Source organism: Mastomys coucha, unplaced genomic scaffold, assembly GCF_008632895.1.
Source record: "Mastomys coucha isolate ucsf_1 unplaced genomic scaffold, UCSF_Mcou_1 pScaffold16, whole genome shotgun sequence".
NCBI lineage: Eukaryota > Metazoa > Chordata > Mammalia > Rodentia > Muridae > Mastomys > Mastomys coucha.
In genome coordinates, this window is record NW_022196898.1 from 70,217,926 (window position 1) to 70,231,380 (window position 13,455).

Sequence of the window (13,455 nt, forward strand, 5' to 3'; positions counted from 1 at the left end):
GAAAAAAGGAAAGCACACAGTGATAACGGGCAGATATTTTCTAAATTTACTAAAACTCAAAACAGTATACCATCCTGCCACCATATTTTCTTTTAAGAAGAATTTTGTGAAGGAGTTTACTCATATCACTCATTTTCAGAAGCACTGATATTTGAAATGTGCTGACTGAAAAAGATCGAATGTTAGCCATTTAAAAGGAAATTTATGAAATCTTTAAACTCCAGAATGTCCTTCTCAATGCCTCACAGAAAGCATGATTTCCTGAAGTTTCATAATCCAGACACTATTGTGGGTTTAAACATATCTAAGTTTGGTAAAGGTAACATTCTTAAGGTGTTGTTTTTTAAAAAATAAAAATAACAAGTGAGGTACCCAGTATCAAATTCTCTCTATATGATTAGGCTCAAAGGTATAGGTTTGAGTTTTACTTTGAGTTTTCTATTTTTTAGCATTTATCCTGAAGTCAACATGTGTGAAAAATAGCCCTAAATTTACAATTTCACCCTTTGGCAACCTGAATCCAGAGTTACCTTTTCAGAAGACACGGCATGAGCAGAGTCTGAAGAGATCAACTACAGGTGTTGTTATGAATGAACATATCACACACCATTCTGACACCAGGATTCTGCAAGTGGCCCAGAATGGATCACACACAACCACAAACACACACCAAGTGCACATACACACAGTGGCCTAGAATATCCTTCAACTTTACAAATCTTCACACTCAGCACATTTAGCTTGTCTTAAAATTCCTGCATTTAGGGGGCCTAGGGACACGTCAATAGTAGACTATTTGACTCACATGTGCAAGGCCATGGGCTCAATCCTTAGTATCCCTCATTAAAAAAAAAAAAAAGTCCCTGTTTTCTAAATCATAATTTGTTTAAGGAAAGATAATATGTCAGATAAAATTTTCACATAAAACTTTTAAAGAAATTTAATAAATATCTAGCAAAAATATCTACCCCTTATCTCTGATGAGTTGGCCATGTTTATTATGATGACAAAAAGATGACGTTTGCTATCCATTGTCTTTCTAAACTACGCTTAACATTCTTTAGACTGTCAGTACTTTAAAGAAGAAAAAGAAGTCATTTTATTTTGCTATCACAAAATTCACAGTGAGAACAGGTAATTAAGAAAAGATATCAATGGTATTCTTAAATACTAACAAAACTGTATATGACAAAGAATAAAATAGTTAACTGAGTTGCTTTATCTTTTATACTAATTTTCACTACTGAGTGATATAATTAATTTCCTAATTTATATTTATCTTTTAGAGAAAATAGAGTAATTATAGCTGAAATAGCAAATGTTTCTATTTTAGCTTATCTAATTTTACTAAGTAGAAAAAATTTAAATTCACTGAAAAAGTTCTATATAAGAACATATTGGTTTTAAAACATGTTCAATATAAAAATATCACTTTCATATAAAAAGTTTAAAAATTAGAAAATTTCATATATCTACTACATCTTAAGGTAGTGCAAAATGCAGGAGAACTAACATTATGTAAAGGAATGAAAATAATCAGGTGTTTCATCTTAAAACAGGCCAAAACCCCGGGAACTGTATTCTGAAATCTGTAGGATTATGTATAATTAAAACACAAACATGGACTCCTATTATAAGTTAGGTAATTCTATTACTTTAAAAAGGAATGTCTATGAAAACAGAAGAAAGTAGTTATAGAGATTTTAAAAAAATGCTAATTTGTGTATTAAGCAGTCAAGTTTGGGTGTATTTCCCAAACACCCACTTAGAACTTGAGATCACAGAGGAGAATTGTAGAACCTTATCCCTTGAATAGATCCAGTGGCCCAACTGTCAAATTCAAAACCATCGTTCTGATATAACACTTTTCAAAACCTTAATTATGAGACTGCATTCATATACCAGTTTTTCTTTAAAAGTAAACATTTGTATATATTTATTATATGTATGTGTTTTAGAAAAGCTACTTAGGAAACACAATACCCAACAAGACAACAAGACAGAAAACAGTTTCTGAACTGAAGGAACAACTCAGCAGCTAGAAGCTGTCCAAAGACCTACACTGTAAGCTTAATGGACTGAAAAATCCATGTAAATACACATAAAAACAGTTTATTAAGGGCTTACTTCTTTGTGGAATTCTTGAATGGAAAGAAAACATCTTTATCTCTAGTATTAATTTTCAAATATTATCTAGTAAACTTTGAAATATCAGTCAAAATACAAAAATTTCAATCCCAAAGATAAACACTTTCCTCCCTGCTCTGTCCTCTGATCCTTTAGTTAGTTACTATGACAACCAAGACATGGAGATTTCAGTTTCCCAGAATTATAAAAACATGTGTGACAATTTAAAGCAACATATGAAATAAACCTAATAATGGGTAAGCTAACAGTTTTTAAGTGTTGCTGTTGTAAAATTCTAACTGCAAATTGTTCAATAAGAATGCTACACATTTAAGATTCTCTCTCCAGGCCTTATAGTTCTAAACTGCACTAAATATTTTTCCACATTATTAAATTTACTATGTATCTCTATGAGAAGCAACTTAAAAATTCTACCTTATAACCAAGGCAAAAGAAATTCCAAATAAAGTCTCTCACACAAGAATAACAAGCTTTCCAAAGTGACAGGATGCTTGTTCACAAAACATAAACTTATCTGTGAGGAACCTTTCTAAGGGTCACGAACTTCCTCTATTATCCACATACAGCTAGCTCGTCTGCTATTACTGCCATCAGTGAAATTTGTCATATTGTCCTAAGAGTTTAGAATAAAAAATGTGATCTCACCCTAAACAAATAAATTTTGTTCTTCAGGTGTCTAAAATGCGCTTTATTTCTGGGAAAAGTTACAGAAAGAAAAGAGAAAGAACACACTGTTCATATATTACTGTTAATGATCTGATGCTATACATGGTTATCGCACCTGTCTTTCAAATGGCCAAAAATGCCTATAAATTAATCTAAATTGTAACTGTATGATTAAGAGAATTACCTAAAATTCAAACATAAAAGTGAAAATGTGGCGGGCGAGGCGAGTAGTTTAGTGATAGAGTGTTTTGTACACACAGAGACCTAGGTTCAATCTTCAGAACCAAGAAAAACAAAAATTAGTCCTCTTAGCATAATGAAGTACCATTAATTTATTAGTAGTGTAACAGTCATTGCTAAGGGACACTGCACTTGAATTTTTCTAGTCTATACATTTTCATTTTCAGAGTACTATTAAAATACTAGATGTCTAAGGCTGGTCAATTAATAAAAAGTAAAAGGAAAACTCCAGTAAAAAGGTTTATATTTAGTTTAAGAAAACAAATTACATATGAACATTACTCAATAATACCTAAGCATTTTATAGGGTTTATACTTTAATAATACCATTTAGTAGTACATTAATTGTCTGTATTTAATATACTTATCTTCTTTTTTTATTTTATTTTTTGCTTTTGGAGATATTTCTCTGTATAACCAAGACTGCTTTAAACTTCATATGTAACCAGATTAGCTTCAAATTCTATCTTCCTGCCACAGCCTTCCAGGTGCTGGAATTACAAAGCTGTGTTTCACTCACATTGGCTTTTTAGTTTTTTTATTAAGGTCTTAGAAATTATATTTTATGCATCTAAAATTAAGAGGGCATAAAAATCAAGCTTGACATTTTACTGTCAACAAAACAAGATTTTATAAAGTTGTTGAAGTCAGCATTAGTGACAAATCATTACAAAAAGCAACTCCAGTGACAAATTACTGAAAGTCTTAAAAATGTAAATACATTACAAGACAATGGTGGACATATGATTTCACATAAACAAAAAAAGCTAAAATATGACTGTACCCAGCACCCTCTTTATAATACCATTTTTTATGGTTGAACATTTCAAATGTTATAAAGAGGAGTTGTTTTTACTTGAGGGCAGCTATACTTAATTCTGTGGTGATTTTAAACTGTGTCTTTATAGGAGAGCCTTATAATGAGGGTGGAGAGTATTGAAAAGCCACACTACACACACAATTAGGCCATCATGCATTTCAACCCATTATTAAACTTACCCCTCTTTTGAGGCTTCTGAAAGAAGGAATTCTGGGCTTCCCTGTTTTTATTTCATTCATACAATAATGCACGGGCTCAATGGAGAATGTGAGAAACTGGGACCCATTAGGAGTACTGGATGTGAATAAACTAGTAGGGGTTAAGGGTGGGGACTGTGGCTAATATGGAAATAAAGAAAGGAATCAATAAGCCAAATGTGCATAGTTTTTTGTCCTAAATGAAAACTCTATTTCTGGCAACATATTTTCACAAAATACACTTTAAATAAAGTTTTCTATGAAAACATAGTTTTGCTAAAGCTATTATCTTTTAAAAGTCAGTTACTTTTAAACAATACCATTTCATTTTCTTTTTACAAGCTGGTAGATTAAAATAAAGAACATATAAATTATGTTAGAACAATATAACCTAGACTAAAATATTTTTTTCTGGATTTTAACATGTTAGCATCATAATGGATTCTATATAGGTTATATTTAACTTGTACTTGTCAAGAGATAAAGGCATCAACTATAGTTAAAGTTATCACACAAAATATTTCTAAAACTGTATCTGATTACTATAAATAGGCAAAAAGCTTCCCGTCACCCCTAGCTTTCCTTTCAGATCACCTCTTCTTAAACAAGCACTGGTATTCTCATCTTTCTAAGCTGCTCTGGCTACTCTGCTGTGACCAAGAGAGGTTTCACCATTCAACCTCTTCACTGGACAATATTATTAAAAGCGTAAGTAAAGCCTGAGTTACCAATAAATGTGTTTTTAAAGATACTAGCAGTTAGATAATTTGAGTTAAATTTTATATACTTTCATATGTCCAAGATCTAAGTACTAAATTAAAATAAATAAGCACACCTTAGAAATTACAGAGTATCAGACAGAAGGAATACATCTCTCCTTACTGGTCCAAGACAATCACTAAACCAACAAGAAAGACAAAGCTCTGGTTTCTTCCATTTGCTCATGTGTTTAGCTATGTTTGTTTAGCTTTCACAAATTAACAGGACATCAGAATCTGGGGCTTGACAATAAGAACAAGATTCTCTTAGTAAACTAGAGGCTCCTAAAAGCTGAAGTTAATCAGAACACAAAGCCCTTCTCATTAAAATTGCATCTGGATAATAAAAGGTTCTAGTAGTATAAGATATAACATCTAATTTGACACTGATTATCATTTATTTCAACTAAATCTCCACTGTAGTAAGTAGTAACAGTAAAACATTGCCTTAGAATTCTGACACTCTATATAAATAAAATTGTAAAAATGTATAATTTAACTAGATATTAAAACTTAGTTAATATTCTTCGGCATTATTAAGTGCTCAAGGTACAAGACTGTTTTCTAATTAGTGAAAGATTAATTGAATCATTCAAGCTGAATGAAATTATTCCTCTATCAGTCATAAATTATTATCCATTCAACATCTTTTTCAACTTACTAAGTAAGAGTTTGATTAGCATATGGGGATTTTATGGTTTTTTACCTTCGGCTTCTTTCCAAAGAGCCACAGTTTGCCCTTGGCCTTCCCTACTGTGGACTTGGAGTCCATCTTGCCAGTCTCCTGTTTGGATGCACTGATGGTCCCATCAGAAATGGTTCTGTAAATATGCTGACTGTAATCTTCAAATGGAAAGTCTCCTGGAGGTTCAAAACCAGACTTGAAGGAGTCTACTACCATTTGAGAATCCTATACATAAGAAACAATTTTTTAAAAACAATTTTGTTAACCATACATTAGCTTTCAAAAAAAAATTAAATAAAAGTTTAAAAAAATAGTTCTATAGTAATCACCAAATGATTAAAGAAAATAATTTCTCCCTGAATGTTAGAATAAGCATTCAATATATCAATCCCAAGTGAAAAAATATAACACGCACATACTTTGAAACTCTCAACTAAAGAAACTAAAAGGCCTTTTTAAAAATTATTATTATTAAATTTAGGGATTCGGTTAGTTTCACATAGGCTCTTTGTTAGCCTTCACTGAATGACTTGCTATGAGGACTCAAGTAGTACATGGCACATATCTGACACTCTTCCCAAATCAGTTCTGTTCTGTTGTTTCCCCCTCAGAATGCCCGGTCTACCTGCCCATGCTTCTTAGTGACTCAGTCATCATTTCCTGAGAATAACGAGGTCTAAGACTATGTTGCCCTCTGGCCAAGCTGGGATGCTTCTAGATCTATGTTCAAGAACAAGACTGGGCTATGTCCTTGACTCCTGATGCCCTCTTCTTCCTCCTCATGATCACCATTCTACACTATGTTTCTTGATCAGCTCAAGCACTAACACAAGATTGATCTAACAACACTAGATGTGTCCTTCTCTAAACTTTCTTTAGAATATCAGCATAATATAATTTAAACACATAGTTCAAAGGTTATAATCTTGGATTAGAAAAAAAATCATGAAAGGAGAGAGCTGCAAGTTTCTTTTAAAGAATAAGAGTTGAGCTTATTGTAGGAGTCTAACTTATGCAAGGCTTTCTTACACAGAGTATAATTAAGAAGCAAGTATTCCTTAGGGTACTTTACTCCTTTCCCAAACCATTTCATTAACTTCAAATGCACAACTCCACCACATGCACTAATTCAGAGACAATTATACAGTACTTACTCTTCTTTCATCAACTGATTTTGCTGCAAGAATCATTCCTTCTAAACATTTTGAGATGATAGGAATAACTTTGCGTTCTGAGTCTGCAAACCCTCTGTAACATTCACTGAGTTTAATTGTCCTTCGTTCATCCATTTCTTGTAGTTGCTAATAATCCAGAATTCAAACAAGGAGGGAAATTGAATTTTCTATTCTGAAGAACCATTAGTGACCTCCCCAAAGATATTTCTTCCATATTACACTTTTATTTTTAGACCTTTCAATGGTGCCATATAAATGTAATAATTCTTACACTCTAAGGCCTGTTAAATAATAAAAGGAGGAAAGTACAAGGCTTTTAATACTGATATTAAAAATCATCTAAAACATTTCACAACTGGCAACCAGGTCTCTGCTCCACACCTCTCCCACCCTTTTCTCTTGAATCTGGGAAGTTTTATGTTTTCAGGAAATGTTCTGTTTAAACACCAAACATTAGCATTAATCCCTGCCACTCTTTTAAAGCAATTATCCATAAGACACAAGTCTAAGATGTACTCCTTAAACTGGTTCAGAGTACTTGAGGAAGACCTAGCTAGATGAAGGATCACAACTGATGGCATTCAGGTACCCAGGCCTTACTATAGATTGCAGCTCAGAGCAGAGGGCATGAAAGGCCCACAGTAAGTCACATCAGCAAAGCAGCACAGGTGTTAAATTCCCCCATTCCCAAACTAAGGGAAATGTGCGGAGACAGGCACGGTCGGTAAGTTAAAAGTCATCTTTGCACACTTACTCTCAACCAGCACTGGCCTTCCTCCTCACCTTCTCAAACTCTACTTCAGGTCAGTTTTTGTTGTTACTTTCTGAAGTCTAGAGACTTATTTTCAGACCTTTGTTTTTTATTTGTTTGTTTGATCACAAGATGACAAGACTGCTCTAAAGCAAGCTCCAAAGCGGCCCCCAAACACAATAGGTAATTTACTTGTAAGTTGAATTTTTGTGCCATAAATAGTGCCATCATAGGGAGCTGCATGATTAGGAGGTGTGGCCTTGTTGGAGGAAGTGTGTCACAGGCTCTGAAGGTATATTTATGCTTAAGCTCCATCCAGTGTGGCAATTAGTCTCCTGGCTGCCTTTGGATCTAGATGTAGAACTAGCTCCTCCAGTGCAAATCTGCCTACATGCTGCCATGCTTCCCACCATGATATTGAACTGGACCTTTGAACCTGTAAGCCAACCCCAATTAAACATTTGCCTTTACAAGAGTTAACTTGGTCATGGTATCTCTTCACAGCAATAAAAGCCCAAACTAAGACAATAACACTAATAATAAACACACAGAAAAGTCTGTGGTTTAAAAATAATAACATCTACTTTTCACATACAATTAGAATAAAATTTATCACCACTGAATTTTATAACTAGGGAATTTAGAAATATTCTGATTTCTAAGATTTAATATTTGAATTTTGGGACTGGAGCTGTATCATCGTGCAAAATGCTTTCTTATATCATGTAAAACCCTAGGTTTTATTTCCAAACAAAAAACTGTTTTTTTCCGAACTTAAAATTAACTCTTCAGCTAGGCATGGTGGTGCATGCCTTTAATCCCAGCGCTGGGAAAACAGGTGCAGGTGGTTTTCTGTGAGCTCAGGCCAGCCTGGGAAGATAAACAGTGAAACCTTGTCTCAAAAAAAAAAAAAAAAAAAAAAAATCTGTACAACTCAACTAGACTAAACTTACCTTGTAAATCTGAGGGATCACCACGTAAAAATGTTTGTGCTGTTCTCCATTAAAATTTTGCAGCTGTGCAGCATATTCATTTTTATTCTCATCAGCCATATGCGTACGAAGGTTCAACTGCTGTTTGGCCTATAGGCAAAAATGGTCCAAATGATTGCCAAAAACAAAGTAATTCATTTTTTTTGAAAATTATACCGAACCTAAATTGTGTCATAGATAACCCAACAGCTAATGAAAATGCTTCCAGATCTTACAGTCTCCTTATGACAATCCCGTCTCTATGAAAGCCTTCCTCTTTTCAATAATCTAAATAGTCTATAAAATTTAGAAAGTAATAAATGAAACTAAAATCATAAAATATGTAAATAATGATTAAAATGCTTTGAGTACTGTAATATTCAACAGTTTTTCAATCTTTATAAAACCAGAGGCACCACTTAAAATAATTCTATGTGTAATTTCTTGCAGAAAGTCAAAGGGATATTCTTTACTGACAAGAATATAAGTAAAACTGTTAGTTCTAACACAGAGAGTACAGCTAGATAAATATCCTAACTGACTGTGGTGGTTTGTATATGCTTGGCAGGGAGTAGCACTATTAGGAGGTGTGGCCTTGTTGGAGGAAGTGTATCATTATGGACATGGGCTTTAAGACCCTCGTCCTAGCTCCCTGGAAGCCAGTCTTCTCCTGTCTGCCTTTGGATGAAGATGTAGAACTCTCAGCTCCTCCAGCCCCACGTCTGCCTATAAGTGAACCTCCAAACCTATAAGCCAGCCCCAAATAAATGCCCTTATAAGAGTTGCCTTGGTCATGGTATCTGTTCACTAAAGTAAAACCCTAACTAATTAGACACTGATCAAAAACAGGAAATAAGAATTGGTCTCCCCAGATTCAACACTACACACCAGCAGTCTCATGTACATGCAAGGCTGAGGCCAGAGGGTCATCAGAGTTGCAGTGCAACCTGGGCACAACAAAGCAAAAAGAAAGGAAGAGAGGGAGGATGGGAAGGAGTGTGAATGCCGTGTGTATACTATGTATACATCAGGGCTATAAGTTATATAACACACTGGTTATTGATAAGCCTCATAATTTTTTTTTCCTTTCTTTTGCTAAGGATTGAATGTAAGGGCTTTACCCTTGCTGACAAGTGCCCTGGCTTGATCCACATTCCCAGCTCTATTGATCCCTCACTCTTAAGATGCTAGATTTTACAGATGCAATTACTTAGCTTCTAACACTAGTCTATAACTATACCTTTTAATTTGGAAATAAACTAAGGAAGCAGGGTAGCCAAGATCATAGATAAGCCCACAAAATCGTCCTAGCCTCAAGTCTTCCTGACCTGTCAGGGGGACTCCTCCAGGTCCCACCTAGGATAGAGATTTCAGGAGGGTATATAAAAGAATAAGGCTACAAGCTCAAACAACTGAAGCCTAGTATAATATTTTAATAATAAAGAGATTTCAAATATCTGAACATTAAACCATGAACACTGAAGTTCTGAAAAGGTTAGGACAAACTAACTAGCAGCCATATTATATCTAGGTTTCAAGATGCTTAGTGAATATGTAAAGCTAATCCCTGTAGACAAATTGAAGATGTTAAATGTGAGTCCACTAAACAAGTAACTTTAATTCGCCTGTGACACAAAGTTGAATAACCATTATTTGATAATGACTCAAAGAAGTGTTTAAAGGTGAATGCCAACTTTGAGACATGTCCCATGTACAAAACAGTGTTGCTACTCACAATGCTATGGAGTAACACATTATTCAATTATGAATATGGCATAATGTTGGAAAATATAAAATCAAAATTAGGATATAAAAACTTAAATAGCAGGATCAAAGCTAATAATGGATAAAGATGTCCATACAAATTTTAAATACAGTCTTTAAGTTCTAAGAGGCACATCCTCATACCAATATACATGTAAAGACAAGATAATCATGGACTCAATGGGGGTCAGTTCAAACACCATGGTTGCCTAGATCATATTAGCAAGAACTTAGTGCTCAGACAAGGGAGGTAATCAAAATCAGGAGTGATCAGACACACAGTATTACAGTCAATTTCAGAATAATAATTATTATTCAAAACTATTATTTAAAAATGTATTTGACATTTGTCTATGTAACTCAAAATGTGAAACATATAAGAGTACAGCCTATATAAGGAAATAATAAAGATGGGGGTGGGCGGAGCTAACTGAACTCTATCAATTAACAAAGGAGAAACTGAGAAACAGCAGTTACAAGACCAATCAACCCTATCAGTAAATGACACTGCAGAATAGCCAGCTGAGAATCAGTGACAAGGCTTTCACTGAGTGAGCAGGTAACATGGTGACAGTTCAATGCTTATGTTCTGAAAAGCTGCTGAAGAATACTACTGAGTCACACCCAATTTACACACTTTGTGGCTGTATCTCAGTCTTTTTATTCAATTTAGGAATAAGGAAGGAAAAAAATTCTAGTAGCCAGTTTATCCTGAGCATTATGAATGCAACTAAGGCATTATGTTATTATTTCTCCTTCTCAGACCAAGTAAATAACATTTGCATATTTTAGATTTAGATACAATAATGACGAAAAAAGCATGCCTTCTTTCCATGCATGTAATATTTGGCTATCAAAGTAGGACTGTTGGCTAAATGCACTGAATACACTCCAGTAATAGTACTGCCTTATAGAAAGTTTGGAACTCTTACCTTTTCAACATCTGCCTTGGTTGCATTAGTGTCGTTATCCAATCTTTCATAGCTCTGCTGGGCTTTCTCAGCTTCTCTACATTCTCTTTCAAATTTCTTTTTACTCTGTAAAGAAAATTTTAAAAACTTATTGTGAAGTAGCTTAAATGTTCCTAGTGTGCATTATGTAAAAATGAACTAAACAATAAAAGTCCTTTCTAATTTGGAAAACTAAATATATTATTATAACCAACTTATATTAATTCTAATATGTCTTGAATATCAGTTATTGGTTACTGACAATAAAGAAAATTAACATGAACACAACTAATACTTAAAACATATCTAATTCTCTGTCCATAACAAGAAAATTTATATTATAAATGAGTCTTCATTGGTTAGTTTTGGTGTTCATTTCCATGTTTTTTATCATAGGAGCACAATACAGTTAAAACATGGAAATATCTCTTCAAAGTGGTTTGATGTTGTTTCTATCAGATATGTCAGGACTATTATCAGCACAGACACAAGACTACTTGTTTTTGTGTTGAGTTTTTCTTAAATCAACAAAACTAGGGTTTTACTATGTGGTCCAAGCTGGCCTGGAATTCACTTGTGTAGTTCAACCTGTCCTTGAACATTTAATCTTCCTGCCTCAGCCTCAGAGTGCAAGGGTACATGTGTCACCACATCCAAGTTTTATCTAATTCAAATTACGATTACTTTTACAAAGCTACTTATGATTGCTCAGCAGTTAAGAGTACTTCCAGCTCTTGTAAAGACCCTGGGTTGGGTCCCAGTAGCCACAAGATTGACTTGTAGTCCAGGAACTCCAGTTCCAGGGAACTGACAACCCTTTCTGCACTCTAAGCCCACTAAGCACACACATGTGTACATAAAAACATTCAGGATAACTAATATATTCATAAAAATTCATAAAAATATACTCATCCATAAAAAATAAAAAAATTTAAAAGCTATTTAAAACTGAGATATGATATAAACACATGCACCCAAGTTTGATTTTCAATATACACTTAATGTTAATTCACGTTATTTATTTTTTGATTTAAGTTTTATTGTCTACGTTTCTTTTGGCTGGATAAATACTTTTGAAATATGTAAGCTGTTCTGAAAACCATAGTATAATGTAAAACCATGAAATAAACAATACTACTAATAGAGAGGCTGAGATAGGAGAAGCAAGATTTCAAGTCCATTATGTGGTACACAGAAAGACACTGTCATGCACGAACAAACAGAAAGTGTATATGGATTGTACAATTTGTACCTATTTCTCCAATTACCAAATTAGAGAGACCATTGGATGACAGTCAACAAATTTCTAATTCCTCATATTTTTGGATTTCAATCAATTTGGATATGTTGGTAATATTAATTTTCATATTAAGATAAAGAAAAATTGTTACTTCCTGTTGTTTTTGTTGTAAGAGGTGGAATTAGGTTTGTGTGGGTTTGTTGAAAGATTACTTTCTTGCTTCTTCTAGGGTGTAGATTTGCTCCTTATGTTGGTGTTTTCCATCTATTATCCTTTGTAGGGCTGGATTTGTGGAAAGATATTGTGTAAATTTGGTTTTGTCATGGAATATCTTGTTTTCTCCATCTAAAGTAATTGAGAGTTTTGCTGGGTATAGTAGCCTGGGCTGGCATTTGTGTTCTCTTAGGGTCTGTATGACATCTGCCCAGGATCTTCTAGCTTTCATAGTCTCTGGTGAGAAGTCTGCTGTAATTCTGATAGGCCTACCTTTTATATGTTACTTGACCTTTTTCCTTTACTGCTTTTAAAATTCTTTCTTTGTTTAGTGCATTTGGTATTTTGATTATTATGTGACGGGAGGAATTTCTTTTCTGGTCCAGTCTATTTGGAGTTCTGTAGGCTTCTTGTATGTTCATGGGCATCTCTTTCTTTAGGTTAGGTAAGTTTTCTTCTATAATTTTGTTGAAGATATTTACTAGCCCATTACACTAAGAGTCTTCACTCTCTTCTATACCTATTATTATCCTTAGGTTTGGTCTTCTCATTGCATCCTGGATTTCCTGGATGTTTTGGGTTAGGAGCTTTTTGCTTTTTGCATTTTCTTTGATTGTTGTGTTAATGCTTTCTAAGGTGTCTTCTGCCCCTGAGAGTCTCTCTTCTATCAAGAGATAGAAGTATCTCTTGTAGTCTATTGGTGATGCTTGCATCTATGACTCCTGATTTCTTTCCCAGGTTTTCTATCTCCAGGGTTGTCTCTCTTTCTGATTTCTTTATTGTTTCTATTTCCATTTTTAGATTTTGTGTGGTTTTGTTCATTTCCTTCACCTGCTTGATTGTATTTTCCTGTAGTTCTTTAAGGGATTTTTGTGTT

General features: G+C 34.0%; 1 protein-coding gene across 5 annotated transcripts in view; it reads right to left on the reverse strand.

The window, feature by feature from the left end:
• Window positions 1-13,455, reverse strand: part of Fnbp1l (formin binding protein 1 like) — an 87,835-nt gene that overhangs the window by 13,021 nt on the left and 61,359 nt on the right. For 3 of the 5 annotated variants that reach the window (XM_031375339.1, XM_031375338.1, XM_031375337.1), the window contains exons 6-9: window positions 11,108-11,212; window positions 8,394-8,522; window positions 6,669-6,815; window positions 5,536-5,739 (exon numbers count right to left, since the gene is read on the reverse strand). In XM_031375339.1, the coding sequence (XP_031231199.1) occupies window positions 5,536-5,739; window positions 6,669-6,815; window positions 8,394-8,522; window positions 11,108-11,212 (585 nt within the window). Of the gene's footprint in view, window positions 1-4,053; window positions 4,213-5,535; window positions 5,740-6,668; window positions 6,816-8,393; window positions 8,523-11,107; window positions 11,213-13,455 lie in introns of all 5 variants that reach the window. The other 2 variants (XM_031375336.1, XM_031375335.1) reach the window with 1 other exon arrangement.